Raw genomic sequence first — 11,460 nt, 5'->3', positions numbered from 1 at the left:
AGTATACAACATTGTCCTACTGAGTACCCTCAGTTATCAAACATAATTCAGGGAGTTACATTTTTCTATTGAAAATGTGACTCCAAGCCCACACTAATGTGACACTTAACTGCTCTTTGAAATGGCCTGGCAAAACCTCAATTGTACCAAATTACTAAAGTAAAAGCTGGGAATGGGTAACATAGCTTTATCCGTGACACCCACATTCCAGGAATGAATGAAAATAATAGACCACTTAAAGGATATTTAGTCAAACATATTGTATGGATCATTGTGAATAGAGTTGGCGGTTTCCCTTCCGTGAAGGCAGTCAATGAAATTTTTATTAAGCTGATTTTAGAGTTACGTGTGATGATTGTCCACAGGTTGACTCTTGGGAAACATTCAATAAATTATCTTGTCTGCAATTATTACCACTGCTTGATTCACCATTCTCATCACCATTGCTTTGATTACTTTTCTTGTTTCTTCTAACACCTTATTTAGAAGACTTTACTTTCCTCTATTGATCTTCCCTGTTTGAATCAAAGCTCAGTGTTGAGCAACAACAATCCCTAATTCACCTTTTGGGAGGATAATATAGTGCTTATGTAACTGCAAGCAATCCATTTTCCTGGATGAATGCTATGGAGGCAAGATTCTAAATCCTTCCATAGCAGCTGGGCAATTTAAATTCAATAGTCAATACAGAATAAAATGCCAGTCTCCATTGTTTATGCTCATGAAACTACCAGACTCTCATAAACACTGTTTTACATCTTCTTGTGATGAAGGAAGCCTGCTGTCCTTGCATGGTCTGTATACATATGATTCCAAACCCACAGCAATGTTGTTGACTTTTAACTGCCCTCTGAAAGGCCTAGCAAACCATTCAGTTGCATCACACCACTTTTTTTTAGAAAAAGCACTGCAGGTGTACAGGCAGTCCCTGGGTTGCAAACGGTTTTTTGTTCTGGAATCTGTATGCAAGTCAGAACACTATGCAGGACAATGTAAAGCAGCTATTCGTAAATATCAGCATTCACAGGTCAGATGTTGTTCAATTCTGGGTCTTGACTTGCTGCTCACCACCATGTCCAGGGCAATAAATGTTGGACTTGACGGCGACTTGCTCTCACCCCGTGAATGAGTGGTGGCTTGTGCAATGAATTCTTAGTAAGGAAGGGATGGAATCTCTCTCCTGTCTGTTGACTCACTGAACTGACTTTGTCTTGCAGCTGTTTCCTACTTGCCATGAAGGATGATAGCATTGAAGGGATTTATGACACCTTGAAGCAATGCGCTCTGATTTCCAAGTCTGCTGGTGGGATTGGGGTTGCTGTGAGCTGTATTCGAGCAACAGGAAGCTACATTGCTGGTGTGAGTACAGAGGGAGTGCGGTTTGCACTCTTGGCAAATGGGCAGTGGCCATTCAAAAGCTGTAGGGGAGTGCTCAGGATTGTGATTACAGCATAAACCTGCAACTCAGCTGCTCCTTGCTGGTGTTCTTAATCAACTTCCTCCTACCGTTCTCTTCATCTCTTCCCTATCTCTTCTATTCCTTTCTCCTTTAATTTTTTTTTAGCTTTCCCTTTAAATTTAGCTAAGAGATTTGTCTCAATCATTCCCTGTGGTAGCAAGTTCAATATTCTCACTATTCTCTGGATAAGGTGATTTCTCCTGAATTCCTGATTGGGCATATTAGTGACAGTCTTGGATATGTGGCCATTCGTTTTGATCTTCTATACAATTAAAATCCTTTTTTCTGCATCTACATTTATCAAACCTCTTCATAATATTAATTGCCTCAATTAGGTAACTGACTTTAAAGATCTGTCACCCTCTTGCCCAGATCATTGTCCTCTCTCCTTTGCTCTTCTGTTTATCATGGCATCATTTGGCATAAGGTGGTTATGACATGGAGCAAACATTTAGGAAAGTGTTCAACTTCAAGATGGCTGATTTCAGTGATCTGACCAACTTCCTCCAGCCCTGGACCACTGAGGTCTCTGCGCTCCTTCAATTCTAATCTTTTATGTAAGCCTCGGTGGAAGAGTAATGCTACCGCCAGGTAGGGTCATGAACACACGTGCAGAAAGTCACCAGTGGCAGTGTGATATTGTCTTCACTATTAATTTCATCTAGTTTTGCTTTAAACTAAATACTTTAGATTTTCATTAGTCGACGGATCAATGGTAGGAGGCGGAGGAGGGAGGGAGGTATCTAGGAGATTAATTTTCACTCAACGTGCTGCGAGTCTGGAATTCACTGCTTGAAAGGGTGGTTGAGTCAGAAGCTCTAGTAACATTTAAGAAATACTTAGATATTCACTTGCATTGTGATAGCCTCCAGGGCCAAGAACTGCAAAGTGTAGTTAAGTTATCCAGATCTTTGTTCACCAGTAAAGACAGTGTTCAGAAAGGCCTCCTTGAGTGCTGTAAACGTCTGAAAGCAGCATACATTATTGGTAGATTTGACACCATTCAATATGTGCCAAGAATTTGTAGGGAGAAAATCTGACTGATTTATCCAAGTCTGTTCAGGTTCCTGATCTTGAAGATTGGAGTTTCCTAATGAGTGCAACTTCATTTCTCTTAATTCTGTGTTCTCGTTATTTGATATGATTAGTAAAAGAAAATGTTCAATTAGTATTGCAAATGCATCTGTGTCTGCGCAGAGGGATCAAGGTGGCCATTTTTAATGTGGTAACCTGTTTCCTGTCTGGGAACATAGCTCTTGTGTAAACTTCGACTTTAATCATTCCACCATTGGTGGGTGTCTTGGCTCTAAGATATCAAATCAAGTTTCACTTCTTAATTCCTTCTAATCCATGTCAAATATTTGTTTGATAGTACTTTTGTCTAGTGCATTAATGTTTTACCAAATTAGAGGCGCTATATTAATACAACAAATTGTATATTGGTAATTACTTCTGTTATCATTTCAGACAAATGGAAACAGTAATGGTCTTGTCCCGATGTTGCGGGTTTACAATAACACAGCACGTTACGTGGACCAGGGTGGAAACAAGGTAAGTGTTAATATAGGGGGAGGTGATGACCTAATGGTATTGTCCATGGACTGTTAACCCAGAGATCCAGATAATGTTCTGGGGAACCGTGTTTGAATCCCACCACAGCAGATGGTGGAATTTGAATTCAATAAATATCTGCAATTAAGAGTCTAAATGGTGACTGTGAATCATCATCGATTGTTGGTGAAAAACCCATCTGGTTCACTAATGTTCCTTAAGGAAGGAAAATCCTTACCTCGTCTGACCTACACGTGGCTCCAGACTCTCAGGAACATGGTTGACTTTTAACTACCCTCTGGGCAGTTGGGGATGGGCAATAAATGCTGGCCTAGCCAGTGACTCCATTATCCCATGAATAAATAAAGGAAAGAAAGATTGTCCTGCTACAGATATAAAGGGCCCCTGTGCAGAGACTGAAAATGCAATATCCTAGATTCTAGACATCAGAAATGAAAAATCTGAAATTGAAACACCCAGCAGATCTAGCATTATCAGTGGAGTTGAAGCTTCAGCTTGGCAACCTTTTACAAGAACTGGAAGAAGTTAAAGATGGAACCATTTAGAAACAAGTACTAAATTCACAAAGGATGGAGAGGGAAAGATAATGCTGTGTATTGGTAGTAGACCTTCTTTTGTTTATTAAGATGCTCTTCATATTTAAAATGGACAATTCAGGAGTGAGATCAGGAGGTAGTTTTTCTCTTGAATGTTAGTGGAAATCTAGCCAACTTCCAAAAGTTTGGATGCTTGGTATCAGTTGAGCTTTTCACACTAGTTGACAGCCTTTTTGATAGGTTGTAGAGTAAGGACAGGAAATTGAAGTTGGACTGCAGCTTTGAGACTGAAAACTAATTCCTGAGTAGAATTTTGACGAAGTGTATATAACACAAGGAAAATGGAGCAGTAGTAGGCCATTTAGATCCTTGATCTTGTTCCACTATTCAATATGATCATGGCTGGCCTGATAATGTTCTTAAGCTCCACTGCCTGTTTTCCATACTTTTTTTTCAATCAAAAGCGTATCATGACTTGGCCTCCAATTCACTCTATGCAGAGCGTTCTGAAGAGTATTGACCCCAGATTGGAATAAAGCATCAGTTGTCTTCAGACCAGCATATCTATCTGTGCCAGCTGTAGAAGGGTTGTCACTCATTTGTCAGACTCTACAGCCACAAACTACCATGTTCAAACCAGAACTTGTATACACCCTTTATGGATTCACATGGTTTGGCTGCTCTTGTAGTTTCAGATTAAGTCGTATCTCACGCCCATGTTTGTGTCTAGAAACTTGTTTATAGGATGTTTGAGTAATAGTGTATAGTGTTGTTTGACTATTGTCAGTGACAGCTGACCTGAGTGTTTGATTTGTTTTCTTGTCTTGCTGCAGAGACCAGGGGCTTTTGCCATTTACCTGGAACCCTGGCACATGGATGTCTTTGACTTCTTGGATCTGAAGAAGAACACCGGGAAGGAGGAGCAGCGAGCTCGCGATCTCTTCTATGCACTTTGGATTCCAGATCTCTTTATGAGACGTGTAGAGAACAACCAGGTAAAAAGCTGGTGATGCAGGGGATAAGACCACTTCTTGAATGGCTGTTAAAGAAAAAGTGTTCTTGGACTACTTACTGTACCCTCTGAATGTACCAAAGGGATTTATGGGCAGTGAAGTAGTTTTGAAAGCTGACAACTGTGTACACAGCATGCTCCCTCACAGCAAAGTGAGAGTGAGCAGATAATTGATTTCGGTGACTTAATTGAGAAAACAATATTAGACAGCAGGGCAACACCTCAGTTGCGCTTTGAGTAGTGGCCTGTGACCTTGGAGATCCACCTAAAAAATCCGATGTGGCATGAATTTAACTGCAATGTGAATGATGGCATTACTAGAGGAAATAGAAGTTAGTTAGATTAGAACAGTGTTTATCTTTATGTTGAAGTGAATGGGCTCTTTTCATAGTTGATTTTCATATCACACTCATCACTCTGATTTTTGTAGGATTGGTCTTTGATGTGTCCCCACGATTGTCCACACCTAGATGAAACTTGGGGAGAAGAGTTTGAGACTCTGTATGAAAGGTAAGGAGACATTTCAAGCAGGAAAGATGGGACTGCCTGGGTTTAGAATGCAGATATCTAAAACCTTGCATTATGGCTGAGATATGAGGAGTGTGCCATCTTTCACTTGTTTCGCTACTGTGCAGGTCACAACATTATAATCCCAGCTGATGTTAACATTGAACAAGTCTGATGCCAGAGTGAAACCTGGCTTTATAGACACTAATGTTTTTAAAACCGTGGCAGTTAATGAACACACTGGCCAACACTTGTGAAATTCTATTGAAGAATAAAGAATACACGAGAATGAATGTAATCAAATAGACTTTCAGATATCTCAACACCACGCCTCCAAGCTGCCAAATGAAACTCTAAAATTGACTCTTTTTTAAAAAATTTGTTTCTGGGATGTGGGATCACTGGTTGGGTTGGCATTTAATGCCCATCCCTACCTTCCCAGTGGCTAGTTGAGTCAATCCCGTTGCTGTGGGTCTGTAGTCATGTGTAGACCAGACCCCACAACAACAGCAATTTCCTTCCCTGAAGATGGATTTTTACAACAATCGACGATAGTCTTTTGCTCGTTGTTAGATTTTTAATTCCAGATTTTTAAAAAAAATTGGATTTTGCGATTTTTGAAATCGCACCATCATTTCACCATTTGAAGCTGGGTCCCTGGAATATTACCTGTATCTCTAGTTTCTTCCACCCCACCCTGTGCAATCCTTAAAATTCTAGTCCACAAGCATTGTTATTACATAGCATTCTCTTCTGGCAGGTATGAGAAAGAGGGACGTGCACGCAAGGTGGTGAAGGCACAACAGTTGTGGTATGCAATCATTGAGTCTCAGACTGAGACGGGAACTCCTTATATGTTGTATAAAGATGCCTGCAACAGGAAGAGTAATCAGCAGAATCTGGGCACCATCAAATGTAGCAATCTCTGCACCGAGATTGTGGAATATACCAGTAATAATGAAGTGAGTAAATGCACAACCAGATATTGTCTTGTTAACTTGTGAAATACCAAGCTGCCATAGAGAACTGTTTTTAAAAAGCCATCACTGCAAGATTGTGTCTTCAATTAACATTTCTGTTAATTGATACATTGAAGACTTAGAATGTTTATTACTAGCATTCTTCTGCTTTCTGTCAGTGCAGCAGTTAATTTGTGCACAGCAAGATCTCTCAAACAATATTAAAATAATGACGAGAAAATCTGTATTCTATAATGTTACTTGAAGGATATATATATTAGCCTGAGGGTGAATTCCCCTGCTCTGAGATCTAAGCTGAGATCTTTTTCATTCAGCTGATGAAGTGGGCAATGTCTCTCCCTAATATTGTATAAGTAAAACTGCATTTCCTCATTATTGCACTTAAAGCGCCAGCCTGGATTATGAATTAACGTCCCTGGAATGATAATCTTGTTTACAGGAAGAGTATGGGTTAGAGTGCTGCCTGCTGGACTACACTGATAATTATTGGATTAATTAACATTAAAGTATCACTTGCATCACACACATGCCAACAAGAGAGAATCTAACTGTGGTATCTTAACATTCAAAGGCTTTACCTTTGCTGAATCCCCTACTGTCAACATCCTAGGAGCATATCATTAATCAGAAACTAAACTGGACTAGTCAGAAATACTGTGACTGCAAGAGCACATCAGGTTGGGAATTAGCATCATGAATCCCTACAGTGTGAAAGGAGGCCATTTGGCCCATCAAGACTGCATCGACCCTCAAGGTCAACCTACACCATTTACATTTCCCCACATGGGGTTTTTAACTAAACCACATAAACCTAAGCACCCAGAGAAAACCCATGCAGACACGGAGAATGTGCACACTCCACACGCATTCGCCCAAGACTGGAATCAAGCTCCGTCCCTGGCATTGTGAGGCAGCAATGCTAACCACTGTGCCACTATGCTGTTGCAGCGAGTAAATCATCACCTGATTTTCCCCAAAGCCTATCCACCATCTGCAAGGCTCAAGTCATGAGTGTAATCGAATGGCATCATCCAGGATGAAACAGCCCACTTGTTTGGCACCCCATCCGCTCTCCACAAACATCCACTCTCTCCTCCACTGATGCTCTGTAGCAACTGTGTGTTCCATCTACAAGATGCATTGCAGCAATTCACCAGAGCTCCTCCAAAAGCACCTTCAAACATGCAGCCTCCACCATCTAGAAAGACAATAGGACAACAGGGAATGACAACACCAATTGCAAGTTGTCTAACACTGGGGTTGGAGGAATACAGCAGGTCAGGCAGCTGGAATAGGAAAGTTGACGTTTTTGGTCAGAACCCTGCTGCCTGACCTGCTGTGTTCCTCCAGCTCCACACTGTTAGACTGTGACTCCAGCATCTGCAGTTCTTGCTATCACCAGTTGCAAGTTCATCTCAGCTCCAAACACCAACTGACTTGGCAACATATCACTGTTGCTGAGTCACAATTCTAGAAGTCACTCCCTAACACTGTAGGTGTACCTAGACCACAGGGCCTGCAGAAGTTCAGAAGACAGCTCACTGCCACTTTTGAGGACAATTAGAGATGGGTGCTAAATGCTGGCCTAGCTAGTGACACCTACATCTCATGAACAACTGAAAACAAACAATAGTTTGGTATCAAAAACAGAAGTTGCTGGAATACCTCAGCAGGTATGGCAGCATCTTTGGAGAGAAATCAGAGTTAAAAGTTTTGGGTTCAGTGACCTTTCAGAACTGCTAGAGATCATATTTTTGTCAATTATTCTGTTGCCTGTGACATAACTCAAAATGACAGGAAATTGTGTTTTGCTAATTGTCTGCTCCAGAGTACTTTTTGTTAATTTATAATTAGCGACTGGTGAAAACCTGATTATTAATGGGTTCTTATCTCTTTTCCTCTCGTTTGAGGCCCAAATGTTGCAGCCTAGTGTTGGACTTCCGGTTTGTGTGTATCTGAAGTACAATGACTGGTGCCTTTATTTGTTTTGCTGATTGTTGCTGTGAAAGTGTTAGGTGTTTCTATGCTTTACGATACTTCTGAGGCTGCGACCATTCATTCGGTATACTTTTTGTTGGCAGGTTGCAGTTTGTAACTTGGCTTCTCTTGCGTTGAACATGTACGTCACCGCAGATCGTACTTATGACTTCATCAAACTAGCAGAAGTAACGCGGGTGGTTGTTAGAAACCTGAACAAAATCATTGAAGTGAACTACTATCCAGTTCCAGAGGTATGCCAAGATCTGCCGGGATGGAGAAACTTTGTAATTGCACTGGGGGTGAGGGCCAAGAAACGTGAGGTGGGCAAGTGGTAAAATAATGGGGCAAAAATTTACTTAGTGGATTGGAGCTCTGTGCCTGAAAGGGTAATGAAAGCAGACTCTTGTCACCAGTTAGAAATGCTCCTAAACTGCTGGGGCTAGGAATCGAAAGCTGTGAGTGGGATTTGTTTGGATAGCTCTGTAGACAGCATAAACACGATACGTCCTGTATCTGTAAATTTTATCAGAGATAAGTAGGAACTGCTGATGCTGGGGTCTGAGATAACAAGGCCAATCTGACCCCATTACCAAGGACATTTTTCCCTCCCCACCCTTATCTGCCTTCCGGAAGGACTGCGCTCTCCGTGACTCCCTCATCAGCTCCACACTCCCCACTAGTTCCACCACCCCTGGCACTTTTCCCTGCAACCGCAGGAAGTGCTGCACCTGCCCCTACACCTCCCCCCTCACCTCCATCCCAGGCCCCAAGAAAACCTTCCACATTAAACAGATGTTCACCTGCTCATCTGCTAATGTGGTATATTGTATCCGTTGTTCACGATGTGGCCTCCTCTACATCGGGAAACCAAGCAGAAGCTTGGAGACCGCTTTGTGGAGCACCTACGCTCGGTTCGCAACAAACAACTGCACCTCCCAGTCGCGAACCACTTCAACTCCCCCTCCCACTCCTTGCACAACATGTCCATCCTAGGCCTCCTCCAGTGCCACAACGATGCCACCTGAAGGCTGCAGGAACAGCACCTTATATTTCGCTTGGGAACCCTGCAGCCCAGTGGTCTCAATGTGGACTTCACAAGCTTCAAAATCTCCCCACCCCCGGCCACAGCCCAAGACCAGCCCAGCTCGTCCCCGCCTCCTTGACCTGTCCGTCTTTTCTCCCACCTATCCACTCCTCCCACCTCACTGACCAACCCCCCACCCCCACTTCCTACGTACTAGCCTCATCCCTGCCTCCTTGACCTGTCCTCCTTCCCTCAACTGACCAACCCCCATCCCAACTCCCTACCTACACTCACCTTTACCGGCTCCATCCCCGCCTCTGTGACCTGTCCGTCTTCTCTCCACCTATCTTCTTCTTTATCCACCTTCCATCATCACCTCCCCCTCTGTCTATTGATTTCAGAATCCCCTTCCCCTCCCCCATTTCTGAAGAAGGGTCCAGACCCGAAATGTCAGCTTTCCTGCTCCTCTGATGCTGCCTGGCCTGCTGTGTTCATTCAGCTCTACACCTTGTTATTTGTAAATTTTATGTTCTGTTTGGGAGGTTGATCTATGAAAGGGGATTTGTATTTAGGCTGCATGAATTTTCCTCCTATTTAAATAAAGTGATTGACTCTAGGTCTTGGACATTATCACAGGAATGTTTGGTGCCAGTGAGCATTGAGACTGTTGCTGGGGTCTGGGACATTTCTGACGTAGAAAAATGTGGCTTGAGATGAGTGTTTAACCTGTTGAGCATTTCCACTTTGTTTTAGGCGGAATATTCTAATAAAAAGCACCGGCCGATAGGAATTGGAGTCCAGGGGCTTGCAGATGCCTTCATTCTGATGCGCTACCCCTTTGAAAGTGAAGAAGCTCAGAAACTCAACATTCAGATCTTTGAGACCATTTACTATGCAGCACTGGATGCAAGTTGTGACCTGGCCAAAGAACTGGGCCCTTATGAGAGTTATCAGGGCTGCCCTGTCAGCAAGGGGGTGAGTGGTTATATCGAAGCTGAGCACAAAATGTTCCTGGTGTATCGTAGAATCATACAGTACAGAAGAGGCGCTTTGGCCCTTCAAGTCTGCACTGACAAAAAACTACGCTAACTGTACAGTAGTATAATCTTGTTGCTCCACATTCTACAGTTGGTGCTTCTCCGATTCCCTCTATTTACCTTTGCTTGACTCCCATAACCACTCAGGTTCCTGACATCTTGGGCTTTGTTCCTGTGTGCCTGATTTGGGCATTACAAGGATCACTTTCAATTTGTTGCTTATCCGTAGCTACCATGAGGAGGCAGTGGTGAGCTGCCTAATAATTAAATGTCTTTCTAAAGCTGCCTAATGAGGAAGTTGAGAATCTATAACTTTGACATTGGTTTGGAGTCACAGGTAAGCTCGATCAAATAGAGCAGCAGGTTTGTTTCATATACAGAGGGGAGGTGATGGCTTAGTGGTATTATCGCTGGACTGTTAATCCACAGACCCAGATAACATTCTGGGGCCTGGGTTCGAATCCTGCCATGGCAGATGTGGAATTTGAACTCAATAAATATCTGGAATTAACAGTCTAATGATGACTGTGAATCCATTGTCAATTGTTGGAAAAACCCATTTGGTTCAGTAATGTCCTGTAGGGAAGGAAACTGTCATCCTTACCTAATTTGGCCTGCATGTGACTCCAGACCCACAGCAATGTGATTAACTCTTCCCTCTTAATGAGGGATGGGCAATAAATGCTGCCTAGCCAGTGAAGCCCTCATTGTGTGAATGAATAAAGAATAAAGGAGAAAATATAAGAACAGCAGGAATAAGCATTAAAGATCATGGCTGATCTCATCTCTGACTCAACGCTACTTTCCTGCCCACTCTCCATGACCCTTCAAGCTGCTCAGAGTTAAAAATCCAACTCCTCCTTACATTTACTGTGTCCTTGCATCTAGCGCACTCGGGTGGTGAAATCCATAGATTCATGACACTGACAGAAGTAAGTTCTCATCTCTTTTAAATCTGCTATCTTATTCTAAAGCTATGACCTTTTATTCTAGGAACAAAAACAAAGTTGCTGGAAAAGCTCAGCAGGTCTGGCAGCATCTGTGAAGGAGAAAACAGAGTTAATGTTTCGGGTCCAGTGACCCTTCCTCGGAACTGATGGTGGCTGGGAAAACGTCAGTTTATATGCAGAAAAAAGGGGAAGGGGGATGGGGTAGGAAGTAAATGATAGGATAGAGCCTAAAGAGAGAGAAGAGCAGTTGGACAGACAAAGAGTTGATAATGATCAGGCTGAGAGGGTGAGTAGTTGTTAACGGGGACTATTAGTGGCTAATAACAGGTGGTGTGTAATGGCAGGCTATGTGGTAACAAGGCCTGGTGTGTGGGGTAGGGGACTGGGACATGTGAGAGTTTAA

The 11,460-nt window shown here is 42.7% G+C and overlaps 1 protein-coding gene across 2 annotated transcripts in view; it reads left to right on the top strand.

Annotated features, from left to right (window-relative positions):
- The window catches only part of rrm1 (ribonucleotide reductase M1 polypeptide), a 34,376-nt gene that overhangs the window by 12,057 nt on the left and 10,859 nt on the right, over positions 1-11,460 (top strand). For both annotated transcript variants that reach the window (XM_020535311.2, XM_048598327.1), the window contains exons 8-14: positions 1,218-1,359; positions 2,927-3,010; positions 4,401-4,562; positions 5,010-5,089; positions 5,847-6,048; positions 8,148-8,297; positions 9,824-10,045. In XM_020535311.2, the coding sequence (XP_020390900.1) occupies positions 1,218-1,359; positions 2,927-3,010; positions 4,401-4,562; positions 5,010-5,089; positions 5,847-6,048; positions 8,148-8,297; positions 9,824-10,045 (1,042 nt within the window). The remainder of the gene's footprint in view (positions 1-1,217; positions 1,360-2,926; positions 3,011-4,400; positions 4,563-5,009; positions 5,090-5,846; positions 6,049-8,147; positions 8,298-9,823; positions 10,046-11,460) is intronic.

This window comes from Rhincodon typus, chromosome 6, assembly GCF_021869965.1.
Source record: "Rhincodon typus isolate 14 chromosome 6, sRhiTyp1.1, whole genome shotgun sequence".
Classification (NCBI taxonomy): domain Eukaryota; kingdom Metazoa; phylum Chordata; class Chondrichthyes; order Orectolobiformes; family Rhincodontidae; genus Rhincodon; species Rhincodon typus.
The sequence above is the reverse complement of the archived record's forward strand: the minus strand, read 5'-3'. Positions and strand labels throughout refer to the sequence as shown.